At 31.5% G+C, this 26,869-nt stretch overlaps 1 protein-coding gene across 1 annotated transcript in view; it reads left to right on the top strand.

Annotated features, from left to right (window-relative positions):
* Positions 1-26,869, top strand: part of LOC143228434 (laminin subunit alpha-1-like) — a 118,678-nt gene that overhangs the window by 26,912 nt on the left and 64,897 nt on the right. Inside the window, exons 18-30 of the mRNA XM_076459695.1 lie at positions 881-994; positions 1,509-1,732; positions 7,907-8,112; positions 8,418-8,524; positions 11,174-11,351; positions 12,737-12,843; positions 13,468-13,651; positions 13,988-14,127; positions 15,032-15,268; positions 18,711-18,851; positions 19,795-19,968; positions 22,989-23,168; positions 24,040-24,164. Of these exons, the coding sequence (XP_076315810.1) occupies positions 881-994; positions 1,509-1,732; positions 7,907-8,112; positions 8,418-8,524; positions 11,174-11,351; positions 12,737-12,843; positions 13,468-13,651; positions 13,988-14,127; positions 15,032-15,268; positions 18,711-18,851; positions 19,795-19,968; positions 22,989-23,168; positions 24,040-24,164 (2,117 nt within the window). The remainder of the gene's footprint in view (positions 1-880; positions 995-1,508; positions 1,733-7,906; positions 8,113-8,417; positions 8,525-11,173; positions 11,352-12,736; positions 12,844-13,467; positions 13,652-13,987; positions 14,128-15,031; positions 15,269-18,710; positions 18,852-19,794; positions 19,969-22,988; positions 23,169-24,039; positions 24,165-26,869) is intronic.

Consider the following 26,869-nt stretch of genomic DNA (forward strand, 5'->3'; position numbering starts at 1 on the left):
ATTAAAATAAAATGTTATTGGGAAGCAATAAATGCTAGGAATTTACATGCATACATCATATATAAAAAATGGAGGTATTTGCATGCAAACTTTGATATGTGAAGGAAGTGATGTTATTTAAAAGAAAATTCTGTATTTATTAACTAAAGTTGTAATTTGGTTAGTCTTCAAGACTATTTAAAAACTGATCCTCTATTCAAAAATACATTTTTTTAGGTTATGTTTCTTAATTTTGAGAGATTGTATATAGTTAAAGCGTATAGAAATATTTCATTTAAAACTGAAACATCAGAGTGTTTACTAGAGGATTTTATCTTGGATCATAAAGGCTTCTTCTTAGGATTTATATTTTCTATGTTGTTAATAATAATTTTTATCTACAGGAATCTTAACATCTGAAAGAAAAGTTATTCAGTGACAGTATTTACTTTTGGAAAATAAATGATTTTAATTAGTCAAGTAAAATAATTTAATCTTAAAAACATTAATTTTGTTATACACTTGTACAAAGGTAGCAAAACTTCTTTAATAAATAAATATTTTCCTCGATTGTAAAGTAATTAGTATGTATGATTGTTCTTCCTCTTCAAATTGGAAATATTTCCACATGAGGGAGTTACTTTACCTCAGAATTAGCTTACCTTGGATTATGTTTTGTGAATATTTATGCACTACTTTCACTTTTATAATTTTCTAGTATGAAAGTGTTTCCTTACACATAATGTTGTATAAACTTGTCTTTGTAGGATAATTATTTTGTGCAAAAGAACCTTGAAAATAAGTTATTGCATGTTATAAATTTCAAAGTATATATTTTGTGAAAGTTCATTAAACTAACATTAAACACTTTTGTGGTAGTCATTTACTTTTTCTCTACCAGGTCTGCAGCCCTGGCTATCGGCGTATTAATAATAATTTCTTGAAAGGAACTTGTGAGAAATGTGATTGCCATAATCATGCATTAAGTTGTGATCCACTTACAGGGCAATGTGAGGTAACAGTCATTTGTCAGTTATAATTATACTTCATTAGACCTAACAGTAGTGTTCTTTTTGTTTAATATATATAAAAAAATCTGACATTCATATAGTAAAATAATCAATAATCATAATACATGTGGCAGTATAGTAATTTATACATGATAGTTTAGTAATTTCCCTATCACATTTTTGATTATAACACATCTGGCACACCAGACAAGTGCTCTACCAACTGAAATAGATGGTTAAACCATTAGCACTTGCACGTTTTTAACAAACTACCATGGTAAAATGAGTGTAGATGTAAATTGAACTCTTATCTTTTGGAATTCATATCAGTCTATAAAAATGTATAAAGTTTTTTTTATAATTATATCGCCAATTAAATTGTAAACTTATTTCTTATGTTGAGGATTTCAAAACTGCCTGTAGTTATTTAAATATTTTTCCTTTCTTTACCCACATACTTGTAAGGTGGTTTATCTTATTGGTTCTTTTATAGTCACAGTTTACTTATTTATATATCAGACTTGCATTCATAATACTACTGGCCGAAGATGTGGAAGATGCAAGAAAGGTTTCTATGGAAATGCAAAAATTGGCCTACCTGGTGACTGCAAACCTTGTGCATGCCCCTTGGAAAATTCTGAAAACAACTTGACTCCATGTGAAACTACTATAGATGCTCAAGGCAGAGTGGATTACATCTGTACGAAGTGTCCTATTGGCTACGAAGGAAACAAATGTGAAATGTATGCATTCTTTTATTGTGAAAGGAAGTATTTTGCTAGTTTAATAAGATTGCTGTTTCTAACAGTCTATATTTAAATACTTTTGATGGTATCATGTTTGATGCAGTTAGACATTTAAGCTGAAATGAGGCTACATGGTAACTTGACAGATTTATATTTTTTAATCACTTCAGATTATTTCTAGGGGGGCTTGGGGGGACTTGAGCCCACCCTCGAAATGAGCCAAGCCCCCCTCAGCTGCCCCAATATTATTACCCACATATATTCATAAAATATGGAAAATGCAATTGTGGTTGTTGCTTAACAATTAACATCAAAGAGACATAGATTTGTAGAACTCAATGTCTTCATTAAGACGGAAGTATGTGTCATGCTTCCCATAGCAACGTACTGAATGCACTGAAACTCATGCGCTGTATTACTGCTCCCTGTGTAATGCCATTCTATCTTGAGCTTTGGCAAAGATTAGATAACCACGTTGATTTCAACTTACAACAGATCATCAGGGATTTTACTTGATAAACCAAAGGTTTTACAGGTATTTGCCCATTAATTTCATTTATCTTTTATTGAAAAGTATAACATAGTATGCATGTATAAGTGTATTTTGTATAGGTCAAAACTATGAAGAATTTAGCCAGTGTTGTGTCCTCTGTGAGATCATCTTGCATTGTGTATCGGCCATCCAAAATTGTACTGATGATTGTGGCATACACTTAAAATTGTGACTTACAATCCAATTATGTTATACTTATGATTATATAATAACCTTACATGTTAATTTACCAAATAATATTTCTAAACAATTCTAGAATGAATTTTGAAATTGTCATTGGGCTATATAGAAGTGCCTAATTTAATGTAATGTAGTAGTTACATTATTGTAGCAGGTGCTTGTCACACTTATGATAATAAGAACAATATCACAATCATAGTTTGGTCTGTATGAATAATGTGAATTTATGAAGAAATCTAGTACAATCTGTCATCTCTGGTCTCTCAGAAATGAGATATGAAGCACCATGGAAAGACTTGGAAGAGTCTGCTGATGATATATGTAAGAAAGTGGAAATACACACTGAGAAGGTGCATCAAGGTGGACAGTGATCTGCCCCAGACACCTGGACGAATTCATAATCACATCTAGTACTGGACAAAGAGATGAACCAACACCAGATGCCAGGAGATGCATCCTCTATGCCATCATAGACAGGATGCTCAACGAGCTGAATAGAAGATTCTCCTCTGATGCCTGCAGTGTTCTGATGGGTGTAACTCCATTGAACCCCAAACAATCCACATTTCTGGAAAAGCAAGCACTCTTAGGAATGGCAGCAGACTATGGTGTGGCAGAGGATGACCTTGCAGTGGAGGTCCACCAGTTGAACTGGCTAATTGCCAGGAAGAAAGACAAAGGGCAGGAAGTGCCTACACCATTGGAGCTTGCAACCATGCTGGAGCCATACAAGGGATGACTTCATGGATCTCTGCAAACTTGTATGCATCGCTGTGACCCTGCCTGTCACTTCAGCTGCCTGTGAGAGAAGTTTCTCATGTCTGAAGCTTTTCAAGACATACTTGTGCAACACCAGTAGTAACAACTGCACCAGCAATTTTGCTGTCATATCAGTAAACTCCAGGAGGGCAAAACAACTCGATATTGATACTGTTATAGACACATTTGCTGCTAATCACCAGAACAGGTGCATTGTTTTGAAGTAATATTGACTACAAACACAACATGATGAAAGATAGTTAGCCTGATAGTGACCTTATTTTTCCTCAGAGTGCATTAACTTCACATGGGATAATTTGTTTCTGCTATGTAAACTATGTCTGTATGTTATATTTCTTTTGATTTGTAGCTTTACTCTTAATGATATGTTAAATGTTCAATCTAAGCTAATCTTGATTTTCTTTATTATTATATATTACCTTGGGTGGAATTTAGGTGAGCTTTCTCTTTTACATATATGCATATTTTCATAAACAGATTATTTCTAATTTGTAATAATGAATTATTAATCAGAATATGAGTTTCCAATGAAAACTGCATTGAAAATGCAGTTCAAAATAGCACACCTTTCTGAAATGTACCTTGGTATTTACATTATTATAACTTACCATCTATACTTTGTATTAATGGCATTTTGGGAAGCCCCTCCACAGTTTACCTCAGCCATCCCCAACAAAAATATCCTGGTGTTGCCACTGGTAATGTCTATATATGTGTGTAATGTATAATAATATGAAATGTGACTGTATATTACAAAATACTAGTCCACTAAAATACAGCCAAGATATGGAAGACTAAAGGTAAGTTTTATATTACTGGATATGTGACATTAGTTCGCATTCACCACATTAATACAAGTTATATAATGTTAGGCATGACTGGAAGGTCAGTATAATAAAAAAATAATAAATATATTGCTTTTGAGTACTTAAAGTGGTTGGACTAAACATTTGTATTTTTGTGTTATATTATGTATTCATTCTAGTATGACATAATTTATATTTATTTTCCTTTTTTTTTTTTTTATATCATGATTACTATGTTGGTCAAGTGATAGATTCACATGGTTAGAGGATAGAAAATAGCATAAAATAGTCTTATTGAAATCAAACATTTGAAATGTTTTTGTATGTTTCAGAGATTATGTAAATATTTGAGAATTTTGGAATAATATTTTCATTTTATCATAACATGAAATCTATCGAATTTTATGAAGATACACATGCTGTATCAAAAGTTATAGTGCAAATGTGTAGATGAACTTGTGTATATTACATCAAGCCTGTAGTAAAAAGGTTAACTCTCTCAGTATGGGCTCATTCAATTTGATTGCATTTAACTTTAAAGTTCAGGTATTTGGGTAATTTTATTCAAATTAGACCTGCCATTCAAGACACATTCCTTATTTGATGCACTACATATCCAATTTTTCTTTCATGACCAATGTTGAACAATTTAGTCTTGATTCCTGTTTTTACAAGATGGCTTCTCATCAATTGAGTACTTGCTTCAATCAAGTTTGGAATTACATCCATAATGATGTACATGTCATGGTTTGTGGTGACCTTTGCAGTGACCTTTGGGATCCCTTTCATGGATTCTGTGTTTCATTTTCACTGACTTGCTTAGTTCTTTACTGACCCAGTTATCATTTGATAGCCCACATCCTGTTCTTTATAAACTTTGCACTAAGTTGGCCCCTTTGTTTCAGAAGAAATTTATAGGTTATAAGAGAAGCAACTTAATGAGCCTTTTCAGATCAAACCTTTAATGGGACATCTAGTTTATACAGGGTTCTTTGTATTGTACTTGTTTTAGCATGGCCTCATGTAGGCTATTTTGTTATTGAAGAGAAACCTATCACTCGCTAGAAACTAGCCAGCCTTATAGGAACGTGAGATACCATTGACAGTAGGCCATCTCTTTTCTGTGTTGTGGGATAGAACAGAGTAGTGTATAAGGTTTTCTAATTCCAGTACTTAGCAAGTTTAGTACGGTAGTAAGTTGTTTGTTTATTTACATTCTATTTTGTCTTAATTAAAAGTAAACTATCTGTGTTCCTCATTTAAATTAATTTATTAAAAAAATAATGCACATGTGGGAGGTTTATGAAACTAAGGATATGCATGACTAACTCTGTTTTCAAATGTTATGTCTTAAGAAAGAATGAATTGGCTTATTTTGTGTGTTACGGTTTTATCATGATCCAAGAATTGGAAACCAGTGGTTGTCAAAATTTTTCTGAAGTACAAACCAATACCCAATTAAAAAAAAAACAAAAGTGGAGAGAACTTACTAGTAAACATTTAATATTCTTAACACTTGCCTGTCATTGGAAAGAATGATTTTTAAACATTTTTGTGGCACATTCAAGAATATGTGGTATAATTCTTGTGATTCAAGAGGGAAGAAAACACTGGCAATCTGTTCAGCAAGAGAATAAATCTAGAAATGAGGAGAATAGTGTATATATGTTTGCAGAAAGCTTATTTAGGTTTATTACATTCTTTAAAATTTGTACCCTAATTTTGTTTTATTGAACATTAGCATTACTACAGTTTGAGAATCACTGGTGTAGGTGATTAAACTTGATGGTGAACATCTCTATTAGTTTGTAATGATGTTTCATAAAGAAATGCCAATTGTTGAATATCTTTTTAAATGAAGACGTGTCAGAAAAAATTGCTGAAAAAGATAATTAGTTTTATGCAGTTTGTATTAAATGAAAAACGTAATCACATTTGAATTATGGTGTAGAATTGTGTGAATTTAAAGGCATAAACTGTCAAATTTCTTAACAAATTTTTGGAAATTGAACAGCCTCAAAAAAATATAGAAATAGTAAGTTAAACTGCAAATTTTCGTAGGCCAAAGCTAAGTTATGTGAACCACACTTTTGTCAGTGGTGTTAAGTTCTCTTCAGTATACAAGATTGGTCCATCTTTGAACTTGTATATTTTTTGTCGGTATTTTTCACATACTGCAAGGCTCAGCATATTGTGTTACCCACATTTAACTTCTATGACTTGTCAACCAATTGGAATATACAAGGTTTTGCTATCTTTTGCAACATTTTAGTAAAAACAAGGACTTTATTTCAAATGATCTTCTTAACAACCACTAATATTAATGGAAGACCATATCCATCTCTACTTGAAAATACTGTCATCAAGTGCTGCTCTCACTAGATCCCCCATGCTCACCATGAGTTTTTCCCTTTCTATCGCCATATTGTACAGAGGAGCTGTTTTTTTTTTTTTTTTTAACTTCTTTCATCACACCAGTCCCTTCATCTTTTCAATGTGAGATTATTGCTACCTATTCTTTGAATAGGTGAATACTATAGTCTGAAGTTAACATTTTACCTACCTGAAAGTGTATTTCAGCTGGATACCCCCCCTTCCCAAGGAAATACCCACTTTTCCCTTGCAATTTACCTCATCAAGAATGAGCTTTTGGTTTACATGGTGTGCTTAAGGGGAGTACTGCACAAAGAGTTTTGTTGTATAGTAGCATTGTCTAGTGCAATAATATTGTTATGTGAACATGTGAAAGATCTTTCAACAATTTGGCATGTGTGCAAAAACTTTTCAGCAGAAGTGCCAGTTACTATTTCTGTGGAGAGACGAATATATATTACCATATGTGAATAAATGAAATGTCAACATTTTTCCTGTTTTTAGTGTTCACTTTTTCTGTGTAAAGTGTTCAAGATACTTCTTACCAATAGGGTTGTAGTAATGTGTTTTTCTTTTTGGTAACTCTAATATTAGAAATCTTGTTTATTATTGAAACTAAACAGTCTGTGGTGCCTGTCTTTATGCTTTTGGGGTGGTTTGATTTGTTGCTGAAATACTTACCCAAGAATTTCTAGGAAACCCTCAGAAATTAGTATGTGCATGTTGTTTCTTGATAACCATTGTTTCCTTCTGTTTCTGTTGTGAATTTTTTCTTGCTGGTTGTCTGTTCAGGTAGTTGATAAATTCATAAATCTTTCCTTTCATGTGTGACCATGTTACAATTGTTTCATCAACACACCTCAGCCACATCTTAGATGTTCTGAGTTTGCTATCTTCATGGTGTTACATTTAGAGGCTAATGAGTACTGATGAAAGGGTGATACCATAGCTATGCCTTCTTGTGGTTACTGGTGCTTATATTCATGTTGGAATTATATTGTCCAGATGCAGAGGGTTGAGTTATTTGCCAATTTCAAGCTGTTTATGCTTCTGATGTTTCAGGAATTTTGATATATTGGTGAATATGGTGGAAGTATTACAACTGATCATTGTGTTATGCCAATTTATTGTAACTGCTTGTGTAATTTTGATGCAACATTCTTAATATTACAAGAATCTTTTCATAATTGCCTTCACACACTAAATAGCAGTTTTGTTATATGTTGAGTATCTACAATGAAATTCTCAATTAAGAGTTGAGAGTAGATGATATTTCACCAGTGATAACCCTACAACTGTGTTAACCTAACTATAGATGATAACCCTACAACTGTGTTAACCTAACTTATGTAAAAACCTCTTCAACCACAATACTCTTACTGTACTCATTCTGCAGATTGTGTTAATCTTATTAATGTAATTCCAGGACTCTGTCTTAAAACATAATTCTTATAGAGTTTTAATATTATTTTTCACCAGGTGTGCTGATGGGTTCTTTGGTAATCCGCTTGTTCCTGGGAGTGTTTGTCAGCCCTGTGATTGTAACAATAACGTAGAAAGAAAACCTGGTTTCTGTGATCGCTTCACTGGAAAGTGCCTGAAGTGTCTATATAACACACATGGCTGGAACTGCGAGAAGTGCTTGGAAGAACATTATGGGGATGCACTTAAACACAACTGCAAATGTACATTTTTCAATGAAATACTGACAGTTCATTTTGAAACCTCAAATACAAACTCAGATCAATTAATGTATTTTAATTGTTACTATCTCCTGAAAACTGATTGTAACGTTGAAAGATTCCACCATTTAATCAAAGGATTTAAAACCTGAATTAAAGAATTGTATTTGAGTTTTTTTTATGTTTATTAACAAGTGTTGTGACAGTTTTGTAACAGAATGAAGTAAGTATTTGACTTTGTATTATGTACTGATCACAATTTATTTTTGTGTGAAGAAGGATGGATGACTTCTACCTTTTGTTTTCAGCTTGCGAGTGTAATCCGATTGGATCTGAAATACCATTATGCAATCCAGATAGTGGACAGTGTCGATGTAAAACTAACTTTACTGGGAGACAATGTGATCGCTGCATTGTAAGTTTTTGCCCCTTTTTGATATTTTTATTTTGAAACTGAAAAGAAATGAATACCACTGCTTTTGAATTTGAGTTATTAATGAAAAATAATTTAACATATTACAATAAATGTATGGATGTTTGCTGTATCGTTGTGTGGTATTCTCATTTTGATTGATCTTCTTAAAGAATGTTTGGTAGGTCCATTTCGTAATTCAAAGAATGACGAGATAAATTATATGTAAATCTGAGTTCAACTAAACTGTCTACATTTCCATCTAGGAAATAGAGAAACTGGAAATGATTTGTAAAACAAACTGAGATTGGTTTGTTTATTTCAAAGAGATGAAAACCATGTGTACTTGTGAAGTGATCAACAGTTGGTTTTTCCTTTATCTTTCTGTTGATTATGTCATTTAAGATCTGATGTAGCAATTGTTTAAATCTCTTTCTAATTTAACACTAGGTTTATCAAGAGGAATTAATGTTATATACATTTGACTAAACTTTCTAATTTAATATTGGAGAGTTAGCCTCTAGGTATCATCTGCTGCTGTACCCTTGAAGAACACTGCTGACGTTCACCTTCTTGCACAAAATACAATATCTCCACAGGTAGAGCAGGTTTTATCTCTAGAGAACAACAAAGGGAAAAAGTTAGCTAGAATGAAGTTGTATGAAATATGCACAAACTGAGACTAAATGAAGAATCTTAAGTTTTAGATTATGAATTTCCTACTTTATTATTTTAATGTGTCTACATGCTGCAAGTGTGTAAGCATGTGCACCTCGCACGAGTTGACCAACTGTCAACAGAAAATATTAAATTTTATTAATCTAGTAATTTTATTATTTAAAATGTTTAGTATTGCCTCTTCCAAAGTCTCCAGAACATGTGCAAGTACTTCAACAAACGAAACGTTTGTAACATTTAAGCCTTAAGTAAAACAAAAACCAAGATTCTTCATACTGATTGAAAATTATATAAGGACCACAAGAACTAATTAGATATAAAATTTAAAGTTGATTACAACTGTACAAGATTTTTGTCTGTAAAAAGTATAAAACAAAAACTGGAGGAAAAATAATTTATTAGAAGAAACTTAAATTAATGAGTAGAAGCAATCTCTCCTAACTTTTAATTTTAATTTTTTTTATCATAAACTGCTTACTAATGTTGCAAGCTATGTTTTTAATATTGTAATTTAAATGTTGACCAGAGGGAGTTGTGGGCCTTAAGGATAACACTAAAATCGGTCTAAAACACCTGGAAAGTTCTAAGGATGTGACAAAGAGCATTCTTATACATTCAAAGCATCTTTATAAATTCAGTGTAGTTGTGAATCTAAAGTTGTTTCAAGTGTAGAGTGAGTTGAAAGATAGTTGGCGAGATGGCAGAATTTTTTTTTTTTTTAGTTACAATCAGTAGTTGGTTTTTGTGAAGTATTTATATCTGTTTGCCTTCACACTTATTAAATTGCTTGGTACAAGTAAACTGATTTGTTGTATGTTAGCCACTGTCATTAGTAATATAGGTCTACAACGATTCACAATAGTTTGCAACTACTCAAGGTTTTAGGAAGGTTAAAGGAAAAAGTAAAGTAACTTTATTATAACGTGGACTGGATGTTTTCTGTTCAGAAATATTTTTTGAATTGCCTATAGTTGATATAATGTTATAATTTATAACTACACAAGCTTAGTACAGATGCATAGGTATTAGTCACTATCCATCAGAGTGCTGAATTTTCCCATCATTAATCAGTTTTTGTCAGTATTTATCACTGATAGTAAATCGATTTTTAACTTTTCTACGTTTTAGTAGTTTTTTCTGGTTGGCTATGGTATGAGATTATTTTGTGCTTTACATTAAACAAAAGTAGCTTTATATTTTAACATGCTTTCTTAAGATATGGTGACCTATTGTTGTAAAATTGCTTTTCTTTAATGAGTAGAAGGCTAACGAAATAATTTAAATCCAAAAGTTGTTCCTTTTTTACTTGTTATGTATAATTCTGTAGGTTTTAATGAGTCAAATTTGTTAAAGTTGTATGTAGTTTATAAACTAAGATTAATGATTCATGTCCTGTTACCAAACGCACATTTGAAACTTTGGGGCTGTAGGTACACTATAAGAGTGAACATTAAAACCCCACTATTCTGTAAGATAATAGTGACTTAACACTTGGTTATATATGGTGTTAACTAGATGTCTTCCCATTATCATTTTAAACTTAGGAATGGTATGCATAGGTTGTTTTTGTATAGTTTTATGTTAAGTCCAATGCAAAGTGATTTTTCAGTTATGTTCTTTCATTTGAAAGATGCATCTCTTTACAGACACAAGTGGTTGAGATTTCAAGTTTATCTTTCAGTATTCACTGACAGAGGATAAAACTGAGCTAGGCAAATTAAACAAAAATATATCTTGACTTAAAGATGTTCTTAAGCATTGCCTACTGCAGTAAAATATTTTAAGAGTACAGTCTTTAGATTAGGTGTTTATAAAGGTGAATATATATGCTAATATGTAAACATATGCTGTTTATGGAAAAATTGTGTAATGAAATAGTGAATGTAAACTGTTATAGGAAACTGAAATTAAATTTTTTTTTCCCTTAACTTCATTTTTCAAGCTAACTTTGTTATTTTGTTGGGTACCTTTCAGGAAGGACATGGAAACATGAAAGATGGATGTGTGCCTTGTCAGTGCAATAAGATGGGCTCCAAATCAGACCAATGTGATTTTGTGACTGGCTACTGCATTTGTCAACCTGGTGTTTTCGGAGTTCACTGTGACAGGTGTTTGGATGGATTTTATGGTTTCTCCAGATCAGGATGCAAAGGTATAAGATCTCTGTCTGTCTGTTGTAGATATATATTTAAGTTCACTGGTCTTATGATCAACTTGAGGGCTGGAATGCCTACTTTCAAGAGAAGTTTTACTTCATGTATGATCTATTTTAGTAACTTTGTTTCTCAATATAATTCATCCTATCTAATCAACTACCTTTTTGCAACTGGCTACAGATAGTGAAAGATGACAAATGCGAGGTATAGTGAACTTAAGCACTCAAATCCACATTTTGTTTTTTAAACAGATAAGACACGAGAATCCAGATGAAGGCTTGTAAATAGTCTATCCCTACCATTTTGAAGGTTGTAATTGCATAGATACTGCAAAACCCAAAATACATCATATAATTCTACTCTAATATGTAACTTGGTGTTGTTGTTTATATTCTTTTTTTGCTGCTTTTATCTAGGTATGATTTTTGTTTATGTAACTGAAGTCACATAATATAAAGTTGCAGCTTCTATGTTTTATTCATTGTTGCTGAATATTTCGAGTTGACTGAAAATGACTTTTAAAATGCTCATTAATGTCAGGTTAATAAGAAATATCAAAGTATGCACACAGCATACAAGTGTTGACGTATTCTGAAGACCATCAAACATTCACTACTAACCATCAGATTAGAGAGTAGTTACACCCTGAATTCCTTTATCCAGTATTTGATGAATACTGAGAGGTAAACTTCATATTCAAACAACTTGTCTTTATGTGAAGAGATGTCATGATAATGGTAAATTAACTATTCTGGTTTTCTTACTATAAATACATATGTTTTTGTAGTTTTTCTTTAGGGTCCACACACACTTGTAGGTTTACTAGTACAGAATCTCAAGTGAATCTGTTTTTATTATATAGAAGCAAGTAGTGTCTCTTCTAAAACACTGGGCTTTTAGTTGTTAATGATGTGCTTGTTATGCTTCCTATAATAAAAACAAGTTTCATGAGAAGATTATCTTCACTCCAGCTGATGATGAAGATATTTTTACCTTACATCTTACAAATGTTCAATAGTTGTAACGCTTTTAAAAGTTTTTATACTAAAACTTTGTTTTTTAATTCTATGATATCCAAACAACAAAAACAGACATCAAATGTTAGAGGTATCGATCTTTTATAACATTTTGAGCAGTAAGTGATACCGTTGTGCCTATAACATGCATTTGGTCTTTTGCCAATATTAAGCATTCCATAAGCATTTATTTAAAAAAACAAAATAAACTATTCATACAGTATAAAATATCTTTTGTGCTTGAAAATTACAAAAATAATCTTATATTTAATTTTAAACTTGTTTTAAATTTATTTTAATGGAAATTACTTTGAATTCAGTTATGTTACTATAAACAATCTTTTCATGGATTTCATAATCTGAAGAGTGTGGGTGTGATAAAAGTGGATCAGAAAGTCCTCGATGTGACGAAATAAGAGGAAATTGTTATTGTAAACATCATGTTATTGGCAGAGCTTGTGATAAATGTCAGGTATGTGGTAGACTTGCTATCATATGTAATTCATGTGACAAAACACTGAAGTTTGTTTCTCACATCATTATTGTTTACAATATATAAGTAGCAGATTTTCTTTGGACAAAAATACTTCATTCCTGTCATCTGTTATTTAACTTCACTTACTACATACTAAAATGATTTATCCGTCCCTCACTTTTGTCCCTAACACACTTTGGGTCAAATTGAACTTGACTGTTGCTCTAACAGACCTGAATAAAACCAACCAATCATTGTTGCTGTTAAATATCAAGCTTTTACTATCACTATCTCTGACCTTATGACAACATAATAGCAGGATCAACGCCAAAACAGTCATACATTTTAACACTTATAAACATTGTTTAATAAAAGATGTCTGTTTCGAAATCAAGCATCAAAATTTGTTTAGTTGTTTAGTTATGAATTAAAAATAAGATTTAATAGTTCTAGAAAGTTACTGAGACATAATTAGTCCTCTTTTTATTCAGTTGAATTGATAATTAAATGTCAAATGCTTAAGAAACTGTCTGGTATTACAATGTTAATGTTTTCAATAATTTGTCTTATAATGCATCAAAGTTAATATTTTGGTCTTGGTTATTTTGTTATATTCTTTAGTCTGGTTATTGGAACATAAAATCTGGTAAAGGATGTCAACTGTGTAATTGTGATAGCATTGGTTCTTCCTCCTCTGAGTGCGATATTACCAGTGGGCAGTGCAATTGTAAGCCAGGAGTTCGTGGCAAAAAGTGTGACCACTGTCTTCCTGGTTACTATGGGCTCACTTCTGGAGGATGTAAAGGTAAGAGTGTTGAATATTAAAACTGTTTCTCCGACTTCTGTGATAATGTGTGGCAGTAATAACTAGTATTCACTTTGTAAATAGATTGTTTTATTGAGATGTACGTCTTTGAAAATATTTTCAATAATATACTTTAGTATTCTTGTCAATTATTAAAATAAACATCTTAATGATTCAAAAGTAATATTCTGCTTCTGTATTATTTAATGTAGGTTTGATAACGTATATAGATTTAAAATGGAATTAATCTATACTAGCTTTAATATTTAATGATTAGTTTGAAAAATTGTTTAACTTTTGTTACCCCAATTCTTACAAATTCACTATTTATTTTAGAATGTGATCCATGCAACCTTCAAGGACATATGTGTGATCCTGAGAATGGGCGTTGTGTGTGTCCTCCCAATACAGTTGGTGATAAATGCCAGTTCTGTGATTCAGGCTCTTGGGGTTATGATCCCATCCTTGGGTGTAAGGTATGATTAATGCTTTAATTTACATGTATCATATTTGATATGTAAACAATAAAACTCTGGGTTGTAAATGTGTTAGTTGAGAGTTACTTTTTACTTGGCACTTTAAAATTAATCGGTCCTTTTGATACAAGTCAAAACAAAATAGGAACAAACTAAATTAAAACTGTATGATATGAAACTTAGTTTGATGTAACCAATACATTTAATAAAACTTTCTAAATATGTTCCTGTTGTGATTTCAAAAGCAAGTTACTTTGTAGATCTGAAGGTGAGAATTTTCACTTGTGTACATCAAAAACTCTCCACCAGTATATCCTAAACTTTTATCATCCACTGTCCCCTTAATAAATATAATTTATTGCATGCCCTCATCTTTTTCTTTAATGAGTGAAAGTCAGTTCAGTGATAAGTCAAAGTGCATGAATAGAAATTAGAATGGTAAATACAGTAATTATTATTTTCATTAATGAACAACAAACTAAACCACTTAACTGTTGTATTATTGCACTGTTGACTCTACATTAACTATTTGCACCCTTCCCCAAGAGAACTTGTGCCCCCTCAGCAGAGAAATGCCCCACACTTTGGGAAACTGCTTTTACACTCCATTGTGTCAGGTGTTTATTTTTCAATTTTATCATCTTATTAGTTAAAGTTACACGATTTTTTAAATACTGTTACATTTTTGTATGAACATATGTTTCATTACAACTTAAAATATTAATTTTGTGTATTAGTATTTCATATGAGGAAGAAACTTAAGTTACTTGTTTGTGAATTAACAAAATTCTGTCTATGCTACAATTTAGTCTTCAAGGAGTTATACACTCAGTCAATTAGAATAGACATGAAATATTATGTTCATATAATTCTAAAACAATAATAATAATATGCCTTTTTTAAGCTATGTAACTGCAGCAACCAAGGATCTATTAGACAAACTCCAGCTTGTGATGAAAAAACGGGAAAATGCACGTGTTTGGAAGAATATGAGGGTCGTCGTTGTGATCGCTGTCGACATGGTTACTATAGCTTTCCTAAGTGTCAGGCTTGTGATTGTCTTGCTGATGGAACTATGCCTTCAGAATGTATGCCAGATGGCCTGTGTCTGTGTGACGAGGCTGGACAGTGCCCATGTAGGGTAAGTGTTATTTAAACAGGACATTGTCGTACATATTAACGTGTTTTGTTTTGTTTAAAGATGTTGTCACACGTTTTTTTATATTTTATGCACTGCATTGAACCTGCTAATTTTTACTCTTTTGTTTTGTAGTTTTTGGTTTTCTAAGGAACTTGATCGACCAATGATGAACTGTTATTTAGACTTCTGAGATTCTTCTTTATCTATCTAAGAGAAACATAATATTAGAATTTCCTATAAAGAGTGATTAATGATATAGATTTTGTTATGGCATGTATCTTTTTGTATTTCTCATTTATTCTGAATTGGTATCATTCATAACTTCATGGGCAAGAACACTTGTGCCATAATTGATTACACTATGCAACACAAATTTTGTTTCTGGATAGTATGTGTTATTCTTTAATTGCTTATGTTGTAAAAGTAGAGAAAATGGCCATTGTTCCCTTCAAACTTTGCCTTTGTGACCTGGATAATGAAATTTAGAAATTAACCAATTTTCTATGTAAAAACAGGCAAATTTGTACATTTTCATTTACATAAAGTTTGAATAAACCAACATATGAGTCAAGATTTACATGTATTTATACTAAAGTTATAGAAAAATGTTTAGAAGTGAGTAGTTTTTCGAAATGGCTGCTTTCTCTCTGGTGCAATGGGTACAGGGAGCTCAGGGCAGTGTGGCACTGGGGTGATGGATAATGGAAGGTCCAGATGCATGATAGCAGATTCACTTTTGCCATTCTGACGTTTGGAAGGGTCCACCATGCAGAAGTAGCAATTGCTTGAGTGATCAGTGGGTTCACACCAAATTCTTGGAATAAAGAACTTTATGGCTCTCCTCTCTCTATCATCCTGCAAAAAAGTAAAATAAAATTATTATGAAGAATAAATTTATTTTATCCACTAATCTTTACACTAAGTCTTTACACTATTATATGCAAGACGTTCATGTAAAATATTTTGATATTTTTCTATACTATAAGAAATTAAAATGTATTTAAATTTTAAAAGGTGTAAAATCTGTATAATATAAAATCTTACAACTCAAGCAAGCAAAATTTGTCCGTCTCACCTTCTAGAGTTTTTTTTTTTATTTGCAGTGCTCACAGGTAAAATGAGGTGCCCAGGGTTTGTCTTGATCCCGACAGGCATGCCGAAATATACCTTTTAGCAGATGCTGTCAGAGTACTTTTTTGCTTTTGTTTTGATAAATTGGCCACACACGTAGCAGAATGCATCTGGAGAATGCTTGCAGCAGCTTGATACCATCTCTGATAAAATCAGATAGGTCTATATGTTAACTTAGGCAGCTAGAACTACACCCTTGTGCAAATTAATTGAAGTAAGACAGAAAATTACGATTTTTTCAATTTTTAGCATTTTATTTCTGAGAATCCAAAAATTACTCACAAATTAATACATGATATGACCGCCTCTATTTTGCAGAAGATCATTAATCCGCTTTGGCATCGAGTCCACGAGTTGACTGCAATCTTTACTAATTTTTGGATTGCGGTACCACACCTCAATTATGGCCTCAATTAGCTTATCTTTTGTAGTACAGTCTTTTCCTCGAAGTCTTTCTTTACAAATCGCCCAAAGATTTTCAATAGGATTTAATTTTGGAGAGTTTCCAGACCAGACCAGCACCTTTGTTCACATTGTAGTCATAAAATTATTCACAAGTTTCAATGTGTGGCACGGAGCCAGATCTTGCTGAAAAATGCCAGATCCATCTGGAAATCTTTTTCAATTCTGGAACGACTCTTTTCTACAAAACTTCAATGTACTGTCGTCCTCGCATCATACCTTCTATGATATGTAAGTTTCCAACACCATAGTGGCTGAAACAGCCCCAAAACATCTTCTTCAAGGGATGTTTTATGAACTGATTAATACGAGATTCTCGAAGTTTCTCACCTGGAGATCTGCAAACATGCAGATTCCTTTGACCATGTACGAAGAAATGAGTCTCGTCACTGAATAACACCATCCTCCATTGTTCTTGCGTCCAGTTTTTGTGTTTCAGACTCCATTGATACTGTTTTTTCTTCATTGAGTTGGTAAGAAGTTGTTTTTTGACTGGTCTCCTTGCCCTTCTAATGCAATTTTGAATGACATAATGTTCCTCCAATTTTCGTCATATATCCCAAAAATAGATTGACTGTATTGCAAAACATGAAAACACAAAACATGTGAAAAAATGACTATTAAAGGAAATCAGCAGGTCCAGCGAGCCTACACCGGCTGCCGTGCTTGAAAATGCTGTAAAATGATCATTTATTTCAATTAATTTGCACAAGGGTGTAAACTGAAGTAGTGAGTGGTGAGCTCCTGTATATTTTTTACTATGGAAAGTTCTAGAAAATGTAAAAGGTTCTTGAATTCTCATAAGTTCTACAACATTCTAGAATTTCTTAAATTCTTGTAAGTTTGAGAAAATTAGCTACTCTATTAGCTACTCGGCAGTGAATCTACCAGAAATGTTCTGGAAAGCGGGTAAATTTCAAAATTTCATTACCCAGTTCACAAAAGCAAAGTTTGAAGAGAAAAATAGGCATTTTCCATTTACTTTAGGCATAAGCAATTGGGAAATAACACTTTCTGCCCAGGAACAAGAAAAAGTATAAATATTTTGTTACATAGTGTAATATATATTTACAAACTTGGATTGTGTCTTTTGTGGTATGTAAAAACTATGCACTTTACTCTCCTATACTGTTTAATTCCTTGATATAAAAATTCTAGAACATAGTAAATCTATTTTAGGATTGTGTGAGAATTTTAGCCTGTGGACTTATTGTAACTTGACTGGTCAAAAAAGTTTAACTTATCTACAATTTCATGGGGCAGTTCTACTTTGTCTTGCATTTGGATGAAAACTTTGAAAACTTTACATGGAAAAATGATAGTTTTGCATTTTGGTGTCCTTTTTCTGTTTGATCAACTACAAAGAGTGTGTGTATTATGAATGTACTTTTCGTACTTTCATAACAAGTTACTCCTACTTTCGAGGATGACTGCCAATGAGTCTTGCACTCTCAAATATAGGTGAATAAAGTCCAGTTCTTTTTCATCTATATTTTCTTCTAACTGCTGAAGGTTCACATTTTATTTTAACTTCCTTTTCAAGTCACGTTTGTTGTAATTTGTCTTTACATTTAAATACACTTTTATCCACCCTCCCCATTTCACTTTCTTTTTTTTTTTCCAATAGTCTACTGCAAACAGATGATCAGAATTTCAGGCAGTTACTTCTACACTTTTTTGACTTTCACACCATATTTTCTGTTGTTGATCTATAACAAATGTTTTTATACTTGTCCTACACTTATTTACATCCATGAAACTGTTGTTGTGAAGTTTAAAAGATAGTGCACTGTATTTATCCTTAAATTATCAGTTTACACAAAATTTCTGGATGTTTTTTAAATTCTAGGATAATACCATGGGAAGGAAGTGTGATCAGTGTAGAGTTGGAACATTTGGTTTGCATCGAAAACATCCTGAGGGATGCATCGAATGTTTCTGTTTTGGACGAACTAAAAATTGCAAGCAAGCAGAAGCTACCTGGTCAAAGGTAAGAAATCACCAAAACCACATAGCATGAGCATGATGATATGTTTATTACGTAATTATTTCTTCATTATTTAAATGTTTCATTCTAATACAAATCCAAGATAAGTTTGTTTACAGGAAATGTTTCTAATAAGATATTTTCCCTGCTGCCCTAGTGGTAATGTCTTAGTTTGATATATATTGTTAAAAGTAACTTCCTAGTATTAATATTTTCATTGAAGGAAGAACAAAACTAGTGACTAAAAGAGCAACTTTTAGTACACAAGTCCTTGTAGTCGTTTTCACAATGAATATACTGCTGTTGAAAAAATATGTAAGTTACATATGTTTGTTAAGTAGTTAAGTAATACAGTGCTGAGAAGCTATGTGTATTTGAATAAATTTAGTCTATTCCTTTTTTTTTATTCCTTTACTTTTATTACTAAACCTACTTTTAACTATATCAAGTTTTTTCATCTACCTACCCTTAGTTTCATTGTCAATACTTGAATGTTGTTGCATGTTAGTGCAATTTAATTTACTTAATATTTAGTTTTACATGTTAATAACAATTGAAGTTTATTTTAATAAAATAACACATACAAGCTAAGCATACAGGATTTTTATGTCTTTATGTAATTATTTCAAAAGATTGTTTATAAGATGTTTTTTAATAAACATTTGGTGATTGTTACTTTTCAGTGTTTATGGATAGTAGCAAAATTTCTGTGTGTCTTACCTTAAACATAAATTTTCTGAAACTATTAAATTTAGATTAAATTGTTTATTAAACATTATTTTATTCTCTCCATCTAAAAGAAATGCTGTTGTAAAGCTTTTTTTTAAACAAGCTACAAAAGATAATACACGTATATTTATGAAACTGTCAGTAAAATGAGTTGTCTTTAGATATGTGTTGCTTACTTTCTAAATTTATTTATTCTTTTACTTTTCATAACCATTAGATAACAATGAACTCTAGACAAGCAACATTAACTCTAAGAGGAGACACTCATCTTTCTATGCTTCAGACATTTGTTCTCATCCCCAACAGAGTAGGAGATGTTACTGTAGGTATAAAGCATATTCCTGATAAACCAATTTATTGGAACTTACCAGACAAGTTCTTGGGAGACAAGGTAAGAATGTTTGTCTGCTTTTGGCAATCTATGCAGGAAGGAAAACTTTTTCTCTTATGACTTTTTTTTTTTTTAAATACTAGGCTTAACTGGTAGTGTTAAAGTCCTTAGAATTTCATCAACTCTGTGGAAGAAATCTTATTTTTCTTGTGGATCATTTGACTCATTGCTTACAATAAAAAATATATATTTTGTGAAAGAGTGTGAAGCTTTATTACATTTTACTAAGAATACCCAAGAGTTGAGAGTTTCCTTCCAAAACATAGAAGAAAAACTTGTACAAAAACACAAAAATTGTGATAAAGCTTGCATACCTGTGGTTTTATTGACAAACTGTGTAAAGTATAAAAGCCATTTTGGTCATTTAGTCTTTCATTATCAAACATTTTCTGTATAATAAATATTATAATATCATCACTCAAGATTGATAGGTGTTGAACACCCCCCCCTCCAGTGACACAGCAGTATGTATGTAGATTTACAAAACTAAAAACTGGGTTTTAATGTATTAATATCCATGGTGGGCAGAGCATAGATAGCCCATTCTGTAGCTTTGTGCTTAAATCAAAACAAACAAACAGTCTAGACAGTTTTTATATATAAAAAAAAAACAGCTTTTTTTTTCTATAGAAATCTCATAGATTTTAGAGGATTATTGCTTCATTGGGCTGAATTTTTAATTTTTGTTGATAACTCGTATTAAAGTATTAGAATTCTTTGTCCACCAAAAGGAACAAAGTAGCAAAAACAAAAATGAAAGTAGGGCAAAAATAATTTCATTGCATGTTTTTGACATTTTTCCACCAACAGTGTAAAGACAATTTTATATTCATAGAAGAGAAAATCAAAAATATTTATGAACATTAAACAGTAATTAGGGAAAATTAGCAGTATAATATGCATGTTTGCTAATAACTCATGATCTACTTTAAAATGTACAAGAAAAACATCAGTTGTATTGTGGTGTAATTAATAACAAAACACATTTCTTCATAAATAATACTAACTATGAGTACCTACGATATTGATCTGTTGGAATATAGGATAAAAGAAACAGTTTCCTTGCCAGTGTATGAATTAAAGCAGTTACAATTACTGGGATGTCAATAGTCTCTTGTAATCTATTAAAAATTCAAGGTTTTTTAAACATAATTTGTCTTCATGTCTATGCTACACTATAATTCTACGCCTACTTTTCAGGTGGATGAATAAGTTTGGAAAACATTGGGCATGCATGCACACCCAGTTAAGATTTTTTGCCAACCTGTAAACAAACATCTTTGCCTTCATTACTAGACTTCATGCCCCCCTCATGAATCTTATGTTGGAATATACTATACTGTAGTGGTCATTCAGTATGACATGTGGTTAAAGCAAGCCACATACTTGACTTTGTGTATAAACATTTATACACCAGAAGTGAAATTTGCATTATCTATCAACTCCACTTACATAAAATGTCTATTATTCCTTGTGTGGGATTATCAAGTGAATTATTGATTTCCTTGCACATATCAGATAGACCTACTTATTAATGGAAGAATTGATCTAGAAATCTGCAAAGCAATACGAGTTTGAAAAGTAGTTGAGCCGTAAGTTGTGTGAGGAATTGGGACAATGTGTACATGAAAGTAATCTTTAATAATACAGCTAAACAGTTGCCTTTACTGGAACTGTGAATAGATTGTTAGCTTTCCCTATCTGGAGATGATTCTGTAGAAATAGTAAAGAAAAGAACTGATGAAGTACCGAGGCTCTGTTGGTAGAGGAAATCTTGGCTCTTTATTACAATAGTGTTACCTTGTTGGTTCCTTTTCTCTCAGTATTTGTTAGCTGGATTGCACACGCCATCTACATAACCAGTGAATATATTTGCAGTTGTTAACCCTTTCCAGCACTAACGTGTAAAGTTGTCACAACATCCCTGTTGGCACATTAAGTACTATCTGATATTGAGAACAACAAAAGCAAAAGTAAACAAGTGATCCAAAAAGACTTCTGAAACAACTGATTCAGTGTTCTGTCAAAATAGAGCAAAATAAACTGCAAAAAAACTTTAAAATTTCTTGTAGAAAAGACATACATACCACACTTGTTTCAGCTTGTGTTTTTCTTCATTAATAAGGAAATTTTCCCATTGTATATATAATATAATATATAATATCCCAGCAGTTATCAAATTGTTGGTCATGACCAGCTTGTGTGGGCTGCTAAAACGTATTGAGGTTTGTAACAGAATAAAATGTGTATATTTATAGTTTATAATTATTTCAATGATTTTAGTGCTTTTGAAATAACAAAACTAAACAACAACAATACTATATCACTATTACATTATAATTATTGTTAAAGCAAATTTTAATAATTTCTCCTGATTGAGAATGGATTCCTTGAAATTCACGTGGGTTGGGAGTTTAGATATCTCTTTACCGTGCCATTTTTTGTAAACAAAAATTCATTTACATAATTATTTAAATTCTCTTTTAAATTTTAATAGATTTACTTAAATTTAGCAGCTTGTTCTTACTTTTAAGTTTGTGTGCTTTAGTTAAGCTCAAACTTTCATAATGGGTTGTCTGCACTGTGCCTACCATGGGTATCAAATACCAGTTTCTATCATTATAAGTCTTCAACTTTTCTAATGGGCTGCTTGAAGCATTTATATTAAAAATGTTAAACATGAAACGTTTTCAGTTAATTCATATGTTTTTATTATTAATTGATTAATAAAATGCTTTTTTGAAGATATTATTTACCGATTATGAAATCATAATTATCTATACACATGGGTTAAGTAATCAAAATTATGGGTCCAAAATAAATATGAAAAAAATGTGAACAGGGTGTAATACAAGCTAACTTGTACATATAGTAATTATTTACTTATTCGTAACAGAAGAACGAGAATATTTCTAATTTATAATATATCCTAGATTTTGTTTTTGGTGCTTCAGAATAAGGGAAAAATTCAACATGGCAATACAGATGTTTTGTTGTAAAAACAAACTAATTATTTTCAGGTGTTAGCTTACAACGGTGAACTTGTGTTTTCAATCGAAAGCCATGGTCAAACTCGATTTCCTAATAGTAGGTTAAATGAGTATCCTCTGGTGGTGTTACAAGGAAACGTTCGTCTTGCTTTAAAACATTTGTCCTCTTCGTTAAGCTTAATGGGACGTCATACAGTTCGATTCCATGAGGTAATTTATCTCTTTGTACTTTAACTCATTTTAAAGTTCAAACCCAAGATGGAAAAACCTGCAAATCTTGTGATTCTGAGATATAGAAATTCTTAATTCATAACATAATTACAGTTAAGTGCTTCCAGTTAAGCCTGGAAGTTGTGTATAAATTATCTGCTGAAGTTGTCTAGTATTAACAGTTTTTCAATAAAATATTGTTTTTAAGTCGTACTTATTAAGTGCAATTACATACTATATACTCGTATACCAATATTGATATGCTAATATAGGCATCGTAAAACTATTCACTTGTGTGCCTGCATGGCTTTGCAAAGTTTTGAACCAGTATTTTATTATACATCCAGATCCATCATTCTATAACAAAGTTGAGAACCCCCTCTATTGTTTTCCTTTATCTAAATGAGAATGTTTCCAAATATGCATTTCAAACATTTTAAATTATCCAACGTTCATTTGTTACTAATGCTGGACAGTTGACCATTTTTAATGATATACTGATTTGGTAATTGTAATGTAGCGTGATGTTGAAGACAATTTTATTACCTTTAATACATTTGATTTTATCTTCCTCTATTGGTAAACTTTCTGTGATCCTTATGGTGGTAGTTATGTTCAACTACCCTTCAATTGATACTATCCTTCATTCATTCTACATGAACATGTGACATTACTTTTTTAATATATATATATATTAAGGTTTATATAAGTTAATTATAATTAGACATAAAAGAAACTAAAGCCCAGACCAAAATGCAGAAAATTTGACTAATATTAGCCTTTTTTTTTTTTTTAAATGAATTGATGGATTGACTGTACTCTTGCCATCTTTATGAAGAAATCAATGAACATTTTATGTGGTTATTCATAGGATGAGTGGAAACGGTTGGATAACTCCCAGCTGCCAGTTACACGTGATATGATGATGGTTGTGCTTCAGAAACTTGAAGCTGTACTGATCAGAGCTACTGAAGGTCCTGATGCTAAGTTAGCAAGGTTAGAAATAATCAGTTTCTAGACAAATTTCAAACACTTCTATAGTAGATTAAGCTATCTCTTGACTTATTTCTTAGATATATGTTACTGGTAATGAAAGAACATATTAACATCAGATAAAAGTTTAGATTTGGGTTGGAAAATAAAACAGGTCCTCAAGAAAAATACATGCATTAGGGTAGGACACACATTATTAAAGCTTTGACTGCATGTTATTGGCAATGGGGAAACAAAATATCGGAGAAATAGTCCTGGCTCCGGCTTTAACTGAGAGGGTTGGGAGAGTTAATGATTTGTAATTTTGTTAAATCGTAAGTAAATGTAAGATTATTGGATGGCATTAGCCAATGTTATTTCAGGTAAACCTGCACTCTGTTAATCTCGACCCAGCAAATAAAGCATTTGCTTTTAAGCAAAACATACAATAAAGTCTTGATGGCAGTAATAGGGCACCAGAATAATTATGGAAGATCGATGTTAAATTTATGATTAGGGATACAACAATGCAATTTGTTTACTGCTGGAAATAAGAGTGATGCTAGCATTGTGAAAGAAAAGTGTTTTCATGTTGGTGAAATAACATGCATTTGAAAGAGAGAAAGATAAGGGTTACCAATAACATTAGACTAAGTTTCTGGTATATACATTTTAAAAAAACATGAGATAAATATAGCAAAAGTCATCTGTATTTATAGTCAAATTTTCATTCAAAACTTTCTTTTGCTCATTGTTTAGAAGGTTTGTATGGAGTAATTTCATGTGAAATCTTTAAGTGTTGGTCATTTATAAGTCATTCATTCTTCCATCATCATGTACATAGTAATTTTAAGATTGTGAAACTCGTTTTTGTTTGAAAAGGTGGCTCAAAACAAATTATTAAAGTTTGAGCAGATGACAGGAAAAATATTGTGAATGAACAGGTTTTTTTAGCTAGAACAGTTTTTTGCCCAGTTTTATTAATATTTTAGTATCTGTTTCAGCATCCTAAGCAGAAGCTCAAAATATTGCATAGTTTGCACACTGCTCTTGCTTCAAAAGGAGCACAACAGTACAGAAGTTTTAACCATCTGATCAATCCATACAATCAAATCTCAGGCAGGTGTACAGTTTCAACTGTGTTATTATTACCTTAACTTCATTCTTATATGTTTGTTTGGAGTATTAATTCTGTTAATATTTCAATTTTTCATTATCCAGCTAACCCACAAGTTACTGTAATATTATGCACCACCTTGTATAGAATGAAATGTAACATGAGAATTTCAGATGCAAAGTGTATATTATACAATACAAAGACTTAAAACAGTGATAAATAGGTGCAGGGGTTAATGAGAGAAGGGATAAAAGGAAACCTTCTGAAACCAAAATATTAGATAGCCATACTTTGTGTTTGTTTTAATGAATGTTACTTCACATTATCTTGTGTGGTATATAGTAAATCATTTTCTTGGCAACATTTACAGCGTGTGCACTTTTGTAAGCCAGCAACAATCCTGGCTTGAAAAATTACATTAATTCAATGTAACCAAGTAAATAAATTACCACCATAGTTTTTAAAGGTGGCTTGTATCCAAAAGCCTGATTTCTTTATCACATTGAATTTTTTTTACTTGTATATGAATCCATAAATCAAATACTAATAAATACACTAATTGTTCACAGATGATTAAAACTGACACTAAAAACAATAATGAACTTAACACTAAGCAAAAACATTCTAACGAGACAAATTCTAAATTATTCTTCCATTACTAGTTCTTATTGACATCTTCAAGTCGTAATACATAATGTCTGTAGCCACAGCGTCCAAATGTTTAAGGATATTCCATCTGTCAGATAGTCCAAACACTGATGTAAAACTCACCAGCAACTAACAAGAATTGTTTAAAAGTTGGGAGTTGAATGCCTGAACCCACAACTCTAACTGCCTTTTGCTGTGTGAAGCCAGTTGTGAGAAGGCAGTTTACCCTTAATGTTTAAATATAATCTTAACATTGTACAATGTAAAACTTCCAATCACATCTTTTCTCTCTCTCTTTTTCTTTTCCAGTATTATAAACTATAAAAGAAACAAAAATTTCATTTGGTAAAATAAACCAAAAAAATTCTTACTTGCATTGTAATTGTTTCAGTAGTGAATTTATAGACTCTTCATAATCATGTTACAGGCAACTTACAACTTAGAGGTTTAGTATAAATAAAATTAATCTTAAACAGTGTACTAAATTTAGAATTTATAAAAATGATAGATAAATATTAAAAGACTTGGAAAAATGTATATTGATAATTATATTAAACTCTGTAAAAAAAAAAAAAACTCATCCTACCTCCATGTTTCTTTTGAATGATGTTATGTACTATAATTTATTTTGGATGAGTCTATGATTTATTGTATTATGTATTACTACTTTAAATAACTAGAAATTTTAATTTAGAAATTAAATAAATGTTATTGTTAAATTTACGATATTTGCCAACAAGATTGATATACAGAACTTTCTTTACTTAAATGTATTTTAATATACAAACAAAAAACGAATACAACTTATAACTGCTACCACTAATAGTTATTACAAATGACTGTTTATATACAAGAGTTTTACAATCTTTCAAATAATACCCTTATATGCAGTTTAGAACTAAATATTTTGTTGACAATCCAGATCCATAATGAGCAAATTCTGAGTTGATACTGTCACACCTTG

Source organism: Tachypleus tridentatus, chromosome 10 (assembly GCF_004210375.1).
Source record: "Tachypleus tridentatus isolate NWPU-2018 chromosome 10, ASM421037v1, whole genome shotgun sequence".
NCBI classification, from domain to species: Eukaryota; Metazoa; Arthropoda; class Merostomata; order Xiphosura; family Limulidae; genus Tachypleus; species Tachypleus tridentatus.